At 37.1% G+C, this 16,077-nt stretch overlaps 1 protein-coding gene across 28 annotated transcripts in view; it reads right to left on the minus strand.

Moving 5' to 3' along the window:
• The window catches only part of Abi2 (abl interactor 2), an 86,615-nt gene that overhangs the window by 41,697 nt on the left and 28,841 nt on the right, over positions 1-16,077 (minus strand). For 14 of the 28 annotated variants that reach the window (XM_028856375.2, XM_028856373.2, XM_037210361.1 and 11 more), the window contains exons 3-5: positions 10,512-10,688; positions 8,695-8,712; positions 2,652-2,749 (exon numbers count right to left, since the gene is read on the minus strand). In XM_028856375.2, coding sequence (XP_028712208.1) covers positions 2,652-2,749; positions 8,695-8,712; positions 10,512-10,688 — 293 coding nt within the window. The remainder of the gene's footprint in view (positions 1-2,651; positions 2,750-8,694; positions 8,713-10,511; positions 10,689-16,077) is intronic. The other 14 variants (XM_037210371.1, XM_037210360.1, XM_037210370.1 and 11 more) reach the window with 1 other exon arrangement.

A 16,077-nucleotide genomic window follows, 5' to 3' on the forward strand; every position in this document is an offset into this window, starting at 1 on the left:
ATCTCCCAAATGCACTGAATGAATGCACTAATTATCTTCTTCTCCTCTCTCTCCCTAACCAAAGATTTAAAAATACACAACAGATCTAGATTTTTGGAGTCACAACCTCCACATGATGATCAATATCAGCCATAGCTCACTCCCCTTTTTATACACTAAACACATGGTAATTAAAGATGTACTGCTACTTAAAAATGCACTGCTTCATTTCATTTTCCATTTTCACCCCTTTCTCCTTCAAGTTCACCTTGATTGCTCTGCTGTTTCCTCCTCAGAGTTCAACATTGACAGGGAATTTTAGAAGACTACTTACTTAGGTCCTTCTGTCTCAGTTACTTTCAACTGTCGAGCCCAAACCAGACAATGTTACTAACAGATTGTTTCCCTTTCCCCCATTTCCTTCCAAGGAAGAACAGGAAACCAGAGAGGAAATGCAGCACAGCAGTGCGGCCTGAACACTGCTCAGCACCCACTCTGTTGTTTTCAAGGGACCAAATCCTTCAGGACAATGATGCCTTGTAGGTGAGAGGAGGCCTTTAAAAGAATTTGTCATCCCAAGGTATGAAAATTCAAAAGCTTTCTTCTCTTGCAAGGGGATGCTGCTCAACCGGCTCTTCTATTTCTCAGTAACTCACTCCCAACCAGGCTCCCAGAGTTTCTTTAAGAACTGATTTCCTGGACACTTGGGCTCACTGACTTTGAATGGGATTTCTTTTTTTGTGTGTGTGTGTGTGGGGGGGGGTTTCTAGTCAGGGTTTCTCTGTGTAGCCCTGGCTGTCCTGGAACTCACTTCTCAAACTCACAGAGATCCACCTGCCTCTGCCTCTGGAGTGCTGGGATTAAAGGCGTGCACCACCACCACCCAAATGAGATTATTTTTCAAAGGCACTGTTTACTCTACTTCCCTTGGGCATGATTCAATAAACAAAATAATTTACAACTCAAATAAGTAAGGGACACTGTATGTGCTACTGTGTCAAAAGGAAGGAAGGGATGCCACAACTCTGAATTGAAAATATTTTTTTTAAATTCAAGCATCTTTGAAATTAGAATGCATATATAAATTTATATATATATCAGAAAATTAATCTTAAATTCTACTTGTGATAAGGTTTCCACACACTAAAATGTGCCATTCTATCTTCACTAACTGAAAGTTCTACAAGAAAACAATGATACAAACAAGGTTAAAAAGGTAAAATAAACAGGAGGAAGAGGAGTAATAGGTGACCAGGCAAAGACTAAAGAAAACAGCCATGACCATCAAGTGGACAAATGGAACTTAGCCACTCTGGTCTTGAAGGAGCAGCTGAACTCATGCTAACACCCAAGAAAACGCATTACGAGTGTATGAGTCATGAGTCCAAACTCTGAGTGCAGAAGAAATTTTCATTTTCCTAGAGACTTGATAACATTAACTTAACCGCTTACAAACTCCATTAGGTAGTCCACCTGAGAAAATGGAAGTCATTCTACAGGAAACAAAGGAAACACTGCCTCTGGACCATCACACGCTACAATGTCATGTTCACTCTACCTTGAATTTTAAATCTTACTTGACCAGCTAGATTCTTTCCTCTGTATTCTAAGGACAAAAAGATCATTTTAGATAAAGCCTAAACTGGATTACAGGCACAAACCTGTAATCCCAGCATTCCAAAATTTGAGGAAGAGGCAATCAAGAGTTCAAGACCAATATAGGCTACATTATATAGTGACACCTGGCTTAAAAAGCAAAAATAAATTCATTAAATAAAACCATCCTATTCCTGGTTTCACATTTTGTTTTGTTTTCTACTGATCAAACTATAATCCCCTTCCAACATATCATCCATTATATTTCAACTTGCCTTTGTCCTATCCAAATCCAAAGTGACTGAGTTTTGACAGGGGAGGGCATTTTTTTGTGGTTTGCCAGTTTCCTTTTTTTTTTTTTTTTTTTTTTTTTTTTTTTTTTTTTTTTTTTTGAGAAAGTATCACAAAGACAATAGTTCTGAAAGCATTTGTCCTTCTTGTCTTACACATTTTTAAAAATCCCTTTACAGATGAAAAAACTAAATTGTTGACAAACTGACCATAGAACAAACAGCAGAGTTAACCAGAATTTCAGTCAACCAGTTCTGGATTACATTATACCCACTTAATCACAAACTTCAACCATGATAAAGCTAGGATATACTGTATGAGAAAAAGTCACACTTTCCTGATAACTGGTAATTTATGAAATAAAGTCAACTCCAGAGTCTAAATCAGAGCTCAAAAATATAACAAGTTAGAACAGCCTGATAAATGCAGCTGCATTATAAAAGGATCATTAACATTTTCTAAGAAAAAAAAATTAAAGTTAGACTTCACTTTATAATTAACCATGAATTTAGGTGAGGATTTTGTACCAATTTAAAACTCACTACAAAAATAATTTCTAAACAACCACTTTTAAAGTATACACTACAAAAATAATTTCTAAACAACCACTTTTAAAGTATAAAGATGTGCTTACCAGGAAAAAAAAAAGAAAGAAAGTTACACACACAAAGGTAACACTACGAAGAAAATCTTCTCCCTACTAATTTCCATAGAGACTGGTTTGTTCTATTTCATTTCTTTAACACAACAGTACACAACATGGTTTTCTATTACTATATACTCACCCAAGTGTCCCCTTTCCTGACATAGGGGGACTTGGAGGTTTCTGAGTTGGAGGTGTTGTACGTGGCAGCCCACCCATCTTCATATTCTGGGTACTCACCTAAAAAAGTGTTCAAGAAAACACAACTGAACATCTCTGCAGATAAGGAAGTGGCACTGGAAACAGGGAGGGAGGTTTAAGTAAGAACACAGAGGCCATGCAATCCGTGTGCAACCCCACTCTACCACTGGCAGTTGTACTCAAAGGACTCTTCCTAAAGGGTTCACATTGGTCTCAACTTGTGTGTGGAGAATTTATTTGCCATTAGGCCATCACACCAACAGTCACTGGTTAGACTATGTGATATTACACTTAGCTAAAATCAAATAATATAGTTATAAAAAAACTTTAGTGTAACAAAAAATAACTCAGTTAGAAACAATAAGCTCTTTAATCAGTTCTTCATTTGGGGATTGTTTCCTTTAGATAGCAAGTATATCATAAAACATATTTCCCAGCTAAAAATATGCAATTATGCATATGTCCAGTTGTAACTTGAGAATATATAATACAGATAAATTGTATGATGTACAAAGAAAGTTCAGCTATTTAAACTTGTGAGTCACTCTCACAATTCAGATTTAATGTTCTCCTTATGCGGAAATCACCTACCTGAACGCTGCTAGAAGATCAAGGCAATGGCAGGGTTGAGGTAACCCATCACTGAGGACACAAAAGCCACTGTCATTGTATGACTTCTAGTGGGAATTAAACCCACACAGGCCCAAAGTGAAGGCTAACTGAGGAATGAGACAGTGTGACATAGTCCTGAGTCAGAGATGGACCATGACCACATTCATAGTTCTATTCCCAACTGAAATTTCAAATACAGAAAAGATGGGCAATCTGGGAATAATGATGCCATCAAAAGAGTATGTCAGCACATTTAGAAAACCCCTAAACATCCATTTATCTTATAAGGAGTCAGTAAGGAATACAGTGCAATGCAACCTCACATTGTTCGAGACTACCAGTAGATTAAATTACTATTCACAAAGTAGATCCACACATGCTCTATTTTCAAGTCCCTATTATCTTAGACTGCCATCATCACAACACAATATCAAGTTTCTCATAATACTATCTTCAGAATTAAAATGTATACTTACAACATAAAAGGGTAAGATATTATACCATTGAAGTTGGAAGAGACAATTATAATTTTTAAATACAAATATATATATATATATATATTATTATATATATATATATATATATATTTGAGACAGATTCTCATTATGAAGCCCCTAGCTAGCCTGAAACACTATGGAGACCAGGCCAGCCTTGAACTCACTGAGATCCGCCTGTCTCTGCCTCCCAAGTGCTGGAATTAAAAACGTGCATCACTACTCTTGGCCAATTTTAAAATTGAAATTTTATGAAAACAAATCTTAATTATATCAGATTACTGAGGCGGTCAAAATTAACTCTGGCTAGGGTATATTTTTTAACTTCTAAAATAATAATAATTATTACTTATCCAAATAGGCAAGAAATAATATCAAGCAATAAACTCTTGAAATGAATAGCCCAGTGAACAAGTTGTGTGTGATGTCAAAACCATCTTTAATGACAAATGGCACCTTTGCAATGTTATTACCATTTTAAAGTAAAGCATTTGTCTGAAATCCTTCTGCTGTCACTTTTAAACAATAAATACTAATTATCAAATAAATTATCCTTGTTATCTTTAATAAGCAAAGGGTATGTGAATTTTATCTTTAAAATGGCTTAAAAAATTCACATTTGAAGAAAATTTTGTAAGTAATCTGACAACCACCATAACTTTTTAAAATTGCATGTTTTGATTTATGACCCCACAAGATTTGAGTAGTAACCAAAGTCCTTTAAGCTCAACCTTAAACAACATAAAACCCAAAGTTACTGTAAGTGATGAGAGCGAAGTGACCCGAACACTCGACTACAGCTCACTTGGCTGGAGACAGGAGGGGGAAGGAGGAGGAGCGGGAACAGAGAACAGCAGAGCGTTTTATTCTATATATGGGGCAGCTGTGGTACCTGAAAATGACCCCACTGTAATTGGTTCACGTCTCAGTATTCGAGGCGCTTTTGTTTAAATTGCAGTACCTTCTCTACGGCTTCAAGTCTGCCCTAGTAACTGAGTAAAGTAATCTTTCAGTTAAAATTGAATGGGCCTATATAAACAAAAATGAATACATTTTATGATCTTTAAGTTTCTCAAATGACTGAATTTGTTTGGTTAGTGGGTTGGATGAACAACAAATCACTTAAGAACTAAGGCCCTGTGTCATGTCCAAACCACCTAATTTTATTCATATACTCCTCTCTACTAAGCTAAGTTTGTCAGTAGTTTCTCAAGCAAATATTCCTCTGTGCAACATAAAACAGTAAGTAGTGTAGAGAATATGAATACAAAAACTTAAGAAAACAGTAGTGACAAAATCTGATTTTTTTTATAAAGGGCAAATTTAAAACTAGAATTGAATAGTTCAAATCTAAAATAATTTATTCAAAATTCTTTACTGAATAGATATCATGATCCTAGAAGAAATTTTGAGGTGTTTTAGAGAACATATTTCCTGACAAATATGTTTTCCTGGCGAAACACCTGGCTAAATTATGGCTGTGGTAGAAGACTACATGTGTGAGTGTGCTTGTGTGTATGCACATACCATAAACGTCGAAAAGGAAAACAAAAACTGCATCTACTTTGTAATAGTAACTCCTCTTGAAACATGTGTGTGCATATGTGCACTGCAACCACATTGTAACAGTAATTCCTCTTGATGTGCACGCATGTGTGTGCACATGCATACCAGAGTATGCACATAAAAGTCAGAGGAGAACCTTTGGGTACAACCTCACCTTTTCCCACCTTGTTTGAAACATGATCTCTTTCTGCTGAGTGTACCAGACTACTTGGGGTGGTTCTTTCTAGTCAGGGTTTCTCTGTGTAGCCCTGGCTGTCCTGGAACTTACTTCTTAAACTCACAGAGATCCACCTGCCTCTGCCTCTGGAGTGCTGGGATTAAAGGCGTGTGCCACCACCACCCAAATGAGATTATTTTTCAAAGGCACTTTTAAGTTGCTCTGAACTTCCGCACTATTTCTGAAGCTGGTCAGCCTCGTATCTCTAGCTCACCAGTGGGATCACCTCTGATAAGCAATCTTATACTGACAGATGACCTGCTTCAACAGAACAGTAGCAGATGCATCCTAAAATGATTTGTGATATAGCCATTCAGCTGTCAATCACTTGCCAGACTACTATATACAAGAAAAAGGGCTCTAGCGGAAAAAAAGAGTAAAGTGGTCTATAAAAGGATTATATGAGTCATGTTTAAAACAAAGAACCATCTCTATAAATAAGGAAATGTTTTTTTCAAAAAAAGGAAGTAGTAGTTGTAATGTGGAAAGAAACTGTTAGAAAAAGGTGGTGTGTGACTTTTTCTAGGAAGATGTGAACAAATATCTATTCATCCCAGGGGGCTGGAGAGATGGCTCAGCGGTTAAGAGCACTGACTGCTCTTCCAAAGGTCCTGAGTTCAATACCCAGCAACCACATGGTGGCTCACAACCATCCGTAATGAGATCTGGTGCCCTCTTGTGGCCTGCAGCCATATATGCAGACAGAATACTGTGTACATAATAAATAAATAAATCTTTAAAAAATATATATATATCTATTCATCCCAGATACGGCATATGCTAACAACAAACTGGAAAAAGGGTTTCATCCAAGTCTGTGTTGCTGACTTGATTGATGAACGGAATTAGTTCTTTACAGAAACGTGAGTGAAAGGTTGCTTACAGAGCACGACAACTCACAAACAACTGCGCCAGCCTCTAGAGTCCCCTCCAGAAATTGTTAGCACTTGTTTATCCTTAGGGAGGACAAGGAACTGCTGAGCAAACTCAGGATCTGTCTCTTGAGCTCTCCTCACCATTCCAAAAGAGATGTTAGTGAGCTGCATCTTGTAGGCCTTGTATGAACAGCCATAACTGCTCTGAGTCAAGGTGGCAATAGCCACATCCAGAGTTCCACAAGAGAACATTTCACAGAGAAAAGCAAGCTGAGTGGAGACAAATGGGTGGGTGGAAAGAGGGAAGGGGAAAGGAAGAAAGATCAGATGTGGTAGCACATGTCTCTAATTTCAGCACTTGAAGGGTGAGTCAGAAGACAGGAGTTCAAGGCCAGCCAGTCTCAACTACACAGTGAGTTCAAAGCCAACTTGGACTAACATGAGACCCTAAAAAGAAAGGATCTGGGGTTGGGGATGCAGAATCAGTAGTTGAGTTCATACTTAATATGCTCAAAGCCTTGGGTTTAATAATCTATTCTTTAAAAAAAAATTTAAATAGAGAGAAAAAAACGAGGACTATGAATAATTTTATCTATACATGGATTAGAAGAAGTGGAAAACAGGCGAAGCCTATAAGTTTCTGTCCAACGTTATCCTTCGCGATAGTACGATCTAGTGTAATTATTATACTAGTACAGTCCTTTGGGATTCTAGTGTGAAACTTCTTGGTTCAAAGAGGAAAAATGTTGAGGCATCTTATCCAAGCATAATTTGTATAGGATCTTTCTAGAAAGCCCTCAGGGGACCTATGTCTCACATGAAAACAGACATTCAAGGTCAAAAAAGAAACACAGCCCAACCCAGAGAAAAGAAGCAGGGAGAACGGCTTAGACAGCAGACTAAACATTAAGAGAAAGGATCTGCCTATTGCTGTGTCTTTATTCAGTTACTATCTCTGGGCGTTGCTACCATTTGTAGGTAAACAGGTCAAAAACCAAAATTTGAATACTGCCTACCTTTTTCAGTCTAGTTCACTTAATTGAGCCATTTTAAAGAGAAGGAACGTTCCCACGATTCCACATATCTAGGTTACCAGGAAGGGAAAGGCTTAGAGCCTATTCTCCGGTGTGACTTTCATGGCCACGGTTACTTCTAGGTAATACAGTCATCCTGTCTCTTATCACCAACTACACTCAAGATATGGGAAACTGCAGAGTAACAACAACAAAAACATATTTGAAAAGAAATCACAAAATCTGGCTAAGGAAAAAAAAGAAATGCATAAGTTTGATGAAAATCATTTTAGTGACACTGTATTTGATAGGCTTCTTGAGTATAGCTGAAATGCTTTTATCATGGATCCTTCAAAATGCTAAACTATTACACAGGCCACAACAGGAAAGAGCGCCTTGTTTTGTTTGGGTGTGTGTGGTTTATCTTATTTGGTTGGTTAGTTGGTTTCTAGGGCTAAGAGACTGAACCAGGGCCCTCCACACGCCAGGCAAGTGTGCTAGCACTAAGAAATACCTTCAAACACGATATCTAATTCTTAATTTGTATTTTTTTAAATATTATCATGAACTTTGGATGAGGTGCATACAAATAACATTCACCTTTAAAAAGACTTAAGGTGAGTTTATAATTGAAATATTTTATACAACCACTTTAAAAGGACTATTTTGTAAAATGTACTGCAACTTAAAAAAAAGTATATGATGACATTTTTGCTTTTCAGTTTTTTGTATTAGAAGTCGAAAGATAATGGCATGTTGTTAACAAATCATATAATTAAGCACACCATTTATAGAATAAAAAGCTATTACACAGGGGGAGGGTTAAAGAAAGCATGTTAGTTAGCCCTCCAATCAATAACAAATTTCCACATTTATAAAGACCCAGATAATTTTCTCTCATAACACTTTACAACAGTGTAACATATTTCAGTTTCACAAAAGCACCCACTTATTCAGCAAATACTTACTAATCACCTAATGTGTTTTGGTTCTGTTCTAGACACAACAACAGGGCAATGAACAAAATAGACAAAAATACCTACCCTCAGGGAACATGAAGACACACAACAAAGTTGCTAGACCAAAATAAATAAAGAGGACTAATTTGTTGGTTTTAAAAGGCCAAAGGAAGAATCTCTCTTTCCTCCCCATATGTAACATTCTACATCAGAACACAGAATGGAAATTCAGCCCTGGAATCTCTTACCTTAAATCTAAGCAACCACTTAATGCATAAATGGAGCAAATAAAGAGGGAAGGGAAAAAAGCATTGAAAGGTTAGTTGGAACTTCAGGATGTGAAGTCAAAAGAAAGAAAACAAAGAAAAACAAGTTAAGCAATCAGCATTAACAAAATAATGTTTCAGTAGATCACAGAAAGAGTGGTCAAAGCAGAATGTGTCATGACCAGGAGTTTCATTGATGACATAAAACACTGTTTTATTCACAACCTTAATTCCTTTAAAGAATTCTTCAAATTAACGACCACTAAACACTACAGTACAAACAACAGAGGCTATAGTCCTAAAAGAAAAATATTTTAAGAATTAAACAACAATTACATGAAGGAATCATCTTTTAATATATAAACAGGCAAGCACAAATGTGGTATTTTATATTACAAGTATCTTCTGGCATCAGATTCTGGTAGCAGCCTATAACATTCTACTAGCAAATGTTAGTCTTCAACAAATTTTCCTCAAGTTAAAATAAATTTCAGTTTTAATTAACCATTTAATTATATATCCTATTTTAATATGTTTTAATTAGTCATTAAAATATATGTAGAAATCAACTATAAAATTAAATATCAAATTCTAGGTAATAATGCTTATTCAAAACTCGATGCCAGGTGTGGAGGTACACACACACACCTTTAATCCCAGCGCTCTGGAGGCAGAGACAGGCTGATCACTGTGAGTTCAAGGCCAGCCTGGCCTACACAATGAGTTCCAGGCCAGCCAGGGCTAAAATAATAAAACCCTATCTTTAAAAAAAAAAAAAAAAAAAAAAAAAAACACAACAACAACAAAACCCCAAAACCACAACTCTGAAATAAAAGTTGTTTGATAAGTAAGCTTATAGTTTATGTTTTATTTTTACATAGATAAACATTAAATTTGAATTTACTGATTTCTGGCCAAAATGGTGGTGTATGTTTTATATAAATAGATTTATATCAGAAAAATATCATATGCATGAACTATACAGCTTCAAGATAGACATATGTGTATATTTATTTGAAGTCATACTTAAAGTGTTTTTCCAATCACTACTGAAATATAAATTGTAAATAATGTACTCAGCTGCAGCTCTGAATGGTTTCCTCAGTGCAAATACCTACTTATAGAAGTACACTTTTACCCAGCTGGAGTTAGTAGGTGTTCTGAAGTACTAGTGCTAGGACACAGGGCCTTGTGTGGAACAGCTCCTAATCTACCACTAGGCCACATTCCCTATACTCGACAATTTTGATGATGGTACTTCATATGCATACTAGATACTCAGTTATCTTTAAAAGACGGCCAAATAAAGACACAAATTTAAAAGCATTGGAAACAAACAATAATTTGCAACTTTTATCTATACTACTCTTATTTATCCAAAAGGTTGAGATAAAATTATTCTAGAAAAAAAAAAGAAAGTTCATATTTAACAACATATGCTGTTCTGAAAACTAATGCCAAAAGTCTGCTGATAAATTTTTGAGATAAGAAAAACATTTTAATAATATGCTAGATGATTGTTCTGTCATATTAAATCATTAAAAGATCAGAACAGCTACACTATACTTAATTTGATCTATGCAAATTATCACCGTAACTAAGCAAATCCCTTTGAAAGATGACTGCTTCTCAACACACAGCACTAAAGAAACACTGAAGGACACAACAGTTAACCGTAGTGAGCAATCTTCACAACTGTGTTAAGATTTTTGTCCTTTAGGAAATGAAACAGATTTTAAATCTTCCAGAGCCCTACTACAGACTATGACTTCTGAAAGCCTGACAAGAACTGCACCTACCTTTACTCCATGTCCAATGTCATCTAGAACTGTGTAATCAATAGGCTTTCGAATATAACGAACTGGCCGCTCAAGGTTGGCTGGTGCAATAATCTTATGGGTTCTTGAAGTGTTTTTATTGGTAGTCAAAATACCAATTTCTCTTCTTGCAACTTTCTCTTTATGAATATCAACTGTCTGCAAGATATAAAGACAAGACAAAGACAGATAGCTCTGGTATCCAAATAAATAACAATCAAATGTCTGAAGATTTAATATTGCTTTATATTCATTTCATAAACTGCCTTCTCTCTAGACTACTGTCTTTATCCATATTAACCTAATGCAAGGGCTGCCAAAGCATACCCTCAGATCTAATCTGGCCCACTACCTGATTTTTATAGCCCACATGTTAAAAGCAGAACTTAAAATGTGCATGTGTGCAGGTTTGCATATACGTATGCACACATTGTGTGCACATATATAGGTGCTTATGTGTGTGTGATCACATGGAGGAGTACACATGTGTATATGTATGCTTGTGCATGTGGAGACCAGAAGTCAACCTTGAGTGTCATTCTTCATAAGCTGTACACCTAGTTTTTTTTCAGACAGAATCTCAGATTGGAATATAGGTCCTGCTAATTTGTCTAAACTAGCTGGCCAACCAGTCCCAGGCATCTGTCTGTTTCTGCCTCCCAGCACTGGGATTACAGGTGCACATCACACCGAGCTCTTCACATAGGCTCTGGGAGTCGAACCCAAGTCCTCACAGCTGTGCAGCAAACACTGGACCGACCAACTCACTTCTCCAACCCATGGTATCTTTTTCAACAGTTTAAAAATATCAAAATAAAGCCAGGTGGTGGTAGCACATGCCTTTAATCCCAGCACTCAGGAGGCAGAGCCAGGCAGATCTCTGTGAGTTTGAGGCCAGCCTGGGCTACAAGGCAGATCCCTGTCTCGAAAAAAACAAAAACAACAACAAAACAAAACAAAATAAAAGTTATGTCATGACATATGAGAATTATATCAAATTCAAATTTGGGTTTCCATAATTTTATGGGGATATATTGTTCACCCATTACTTGTCTATACCTACTTTTAAATTACAGTAGCCCAAATAACTAATCACAAGAGAAAACTTACAGATTATGAAGTTGAAAATAATTAGCTCTTTACACAGAAAGGCTGCCTGCCAGCCACCAGGTTAAAACATGTCAAGTGTTTCCCTTCCCATTAAGAGTTATCCTTACAGGGCGCTGGTGGCTCACGCCTTTAATCCCAGCACTTGGGAGGCAGAAGCAGGTGGATCTCTGTGAGTTTGAGGCCAGTCTGGGGCTACAGAGTGAGTTCCAGGGTAGCCAGGGCTACACAGAGAAACCCTATCTCAAAAAACCAAAAAGAATCCAAGTACTATTCCTTTCATCATATTTGTTACTATGTTATCATGGGTAGACATGGCCTACAACACTTCCCACTCTGAAATAAGCAAAACTGTCTAATGTTTCCAAACATCTCTGTGAGGGTAAAAGTGCTCAGATCAAAAACCAAAGAGCTACAAGAACTTTTTTTTTTTTTAAGTTTTTTGCTAAGGTATACATTGCTGTGGGATGGTCTGTATGTCAAATTGTTCTGATTGGTCAATAAATAAAACACTGATTGGCCAGTGGCCAGGCAGGAAGTAGGTGGCCAGGCAGGAAGTAGGTGGGACAAGGAGAGAGGAGAATTCTGGGAAGCGGAAAGCTGAGGCAGAGAGACACTGCCAGACGCCGCCATGACAGCAGCATGTGAAGACACCGGTAAGCCACCAGCCATGTGGCAAGGTATAGATTTATTGAAATGGATTAATTTAAGCTGTAAGAACAGTTAGCAAGAAGCCTGCCATGGCCATACAGTTTGTATGCAATATAAGTCTCTGTGTTTACTTGGTTGGGTCTGAGTGGCTGTGGGACTGGTGGGTGACAAAGATTTGTCCTGACTGTGGGCAAGGCAGGAAAACTCTAGCTACAATACATTTTTTTCTTTTTTTTAATTTTTTTATTACACTCATGATATTCATTTAGTACACTCATGATATTAGTTACATTTGTGGTATTCATTGATTACATTTGCAGTATTCATTCAATAATTATATTTATGATATTTATTAATTACATTAATTATATCAATTTATTACATTCATGATATTATGTCCTGATACAACTGTCCATTTGTGGGACTTAGGAAATCACTGTTCCAAATTCCTTTCTTCTCCATCTTGAGATAACATCTAATCTTTCTGTCTCTATAAATTGTACTATTTCTCCTGCAGTTGTACATAAAATGTTTTTACATTCAGAAAAAGAGACAAATACTACAGAATTATATTACATGAAATATATAGAATATACAAATTTATAGAAGAACTTCTGATTTGTTTCTTACATTATTCACTTAAATAACAATTGTGACTGCCTGTGCTGGCCAGATTTTATGTCAACTTGATGAAAACTAAAGTCATCTGAGAGAAGACAACCCCAATTGAGAAAATGCCTCCATAAGACTAGACTATAAGCAAGACTATAGGGCATTTTCTTAGTAATTGATGTAAGAGAGCCCAGCCCATTGTGGGTAGTGCCACCCTTGGGCTGGTGGTCCTGGGTTCTATAACAAGACAGGTTAAACAAGCCATCAACAGCTAGCCAGTAAGCAGCCCCCTCCATGGCCTCTGCATCAGCTACTGCCTCCAGGTTCCTGCCCTAACTGCCTCCAATGATGAACTGTGATCAACTGTGATGAACTGTGATCTGGAAGAGTAAGTGCAATAAACCCTTTCCACCCAAGTTGCTTTTGGTCCTGGAGCTTCATCACGACAGAAACCTTAACCCAGACACTGACTGAGAATATGTATTTGTGTCAGCAACTATTTTTCTCATTAACTTTTGTTAATGTCCACAATAAAGAAGGTCATTCGTGGTGTTCTTGCTGTACCAGGTGGAACTGCATGAATCCTGTGGTGAAAGTCAGATCTGAATTTTAGAGAAGTGGTGTGTTTTTATTTAGAGACTGAGTGAAGACTTGGTGACAAGCACTAACCCTATTATTTAAGGAAGTTTTCAACGGTCACCTACAAAGCTTATAATCCCGGCACTTACTTAGGATGGAGACAAGAGTATCCAAAGTTCAAGGCCAGCCTTCACTATAAACTGAGATCAAAGCCAGCTCCAGCTACATAAAACCCTATCTCAAAAAAAAAAAAAAAGCGACCTAAAATGCAATGAATGGTAACAAAAAATCAAAGTAACATAATAAATCTATTTCTATACAGCCCACAAACTAAGAAGGGTTTTAACATTTTTACAAAATTGTCAGAAACACAAGGATGCACACAAGTGCATCCTGGGCAACATACTACCCGGTTAAGACCTTGACCTTAAAACAAAACAAAACAAAAACAAAAATAAATGATACATGTGTTTAAAAACAGTACAATGAGATGGCTGTGTCCCACAAACCTACAGCACTTACTATCTGCCCCATTTAAGTTTGCCAATGCTGCTCTGGAGTATTTCCTAAGTACCTGCTTTCTAAAACACAAAACATTTTCTTTATATTATATGTTTTCAGGGACTAGAGACAATTCGGTGCTAGAGTACAGACTCAGAATGTAGAAGGCCTTCGGTTCAATCCTTGGCACAAAATAATAATAATAATAATAATAATAATAATAATAATAATAATAATATTCTCCCAGTCTAAAGACCATCAAATAGTTTTTATATTAAACTGGTTGTTTTAAACATAACTTTTGGAAGTTTTAGGTGCTGCTTGATGGTTCAGTGGTAAAGTGCTTTCTATAAAAGAGGAAGACATGAGTTCAGATTCCAAAGGCCTTTGTAAAAGCCAAGCACAGCACACGTCACCTCAGAGATAGGAAAACAAGAAGATTGCTGGGGCTCACTGGCCAGCTAGTCTAGCCAAATGGGTAAGCTCTAGAGTCAGTAAGAGACCCTGCCTCAATTAAAAAAAAAAAAAAGAGTGAAGAATGATTGTAACCTCAAGCCTACACACACACACACACACACACACACACATACACACACACACACACACACATCTGTGTATGTGCAAATATACAAACTTGTATTACTGAAATTGTATTACTGAAGCAAATTCTACAAAATCTAGAATTGTGCGGCTGCTCTTGTGTCTTACATCCATCCTTTACAGTCCCTCTCTGCAAATGCACTAAGACACACTTGGATAATCACAGAATCTACTGCAGCAATGTAGTCCTCCCCATCCAGGTACGGACCTCTAGAAACACAACTCTAAATTAAAAGGGTTCAATGTATTTCCAACAACTCTGAGATTTCCCAATTCTGACCTACTAACCTCTACCAGCCTCTCTCCTACTTTTCACTCACTCCATCAGATTAGCTTCAGAAGCTAACATTAAGTAGACATATGATTAAATGTCAATGTGCAATATGCAAACGTAGTAGGGTTGGGGGTGGCTCGGTGGGGAAACGCTTGCTGTCCACGCACGCACACAGAACCTCAGCCACACACACCCACAGGGGAGCCAAGTGTGGCAGTGCACCCCTGCAAGTGCAGAGGGGGCAGCAGGCGGGAATCCCTGGGACTTGGTGACCAGTCAGTCTAGCCAGTGAGCTCAGGGTTTAGAGAACCTGCTCAGAAAAATTAAGGTTGGAAAACTATTGAGGAAGACATCCAACATCAACCAATCATTTTAATGCTTTTAAAAATGCATTTTGCAATTAAATAAGCTTTCTGTCACAGCATTTTTTAAGGTAAAAGTCTTGCTATGCAACACAGACCAGCTTTGCATTCATAACCTTCCTGCCTTGGCCTCCCCAGTGCTCATATTACAGGTGTATACCACTGTTCCCACCTATAAGACTACTTAAGTGGACTTACAATACAGGAATGATTATGAAAGCTATACAAATAGGCAGCCACTGAGAAATTATATAGAGATTCTAACAACATGAGAATGTGTTTCAATGCTAACAAAGCAAAATCCCAAATTCTGTACCTATTACAATCACAGTTATATCATAAAAACTATGAGTAAGTAGACTATAATGGAAGAGAAAAAAGGTGAAAAGCTTAAGCAATAATAAAAAGCTTGTTTTTCAATTTTCTTCCTGTATTTTCATAAATATGGCTTTTATTTTTATATAATAAATTCAAACTTTATCATAAAGAACTTGCAAATAAAGCCATCTTATAGTAACATTAGCCAGACATGAAGTCTATACACCTCAATGAACATCTATATCATTAAAACAGCCATGTTAAAAAAAAAAAAGCCACGTTAAAGCCAAGAAGTTTGCTTTGAATTTTACACTTGCACTAGCTACAATATTTTTATGTATTTATCCAACACATACATACACACACACACACACACACACACACACACACACACACGCACGCGCGCACACACACACACACACACACACCACACACACACGCATGAAATATACGTTTACACTGTGTGAAGATGTGTCTGTGTTTTGCCTCACCTGCCAAAGGCACCTGATTGGTTTAATAAAGAGCTAGGCTGGAGGGAATAAGC

The sequence above is a fragment of the Peromyscus leucopus genome, chromosome 13 (assembly GCF_004664715.2).
Source record: "Peromyscus leucopus breed LL Stock chromosome 13, UCI_PerLeu_2.1, whole genome shotgun sequence".
NCBI classification, from domain to species: domain Eukaryota; kingdom Metazoa; phylum Chordata; class Mammalia; order Rodentia; family Cricetidae; genus Peromyscus; species Peromyscus leucopus.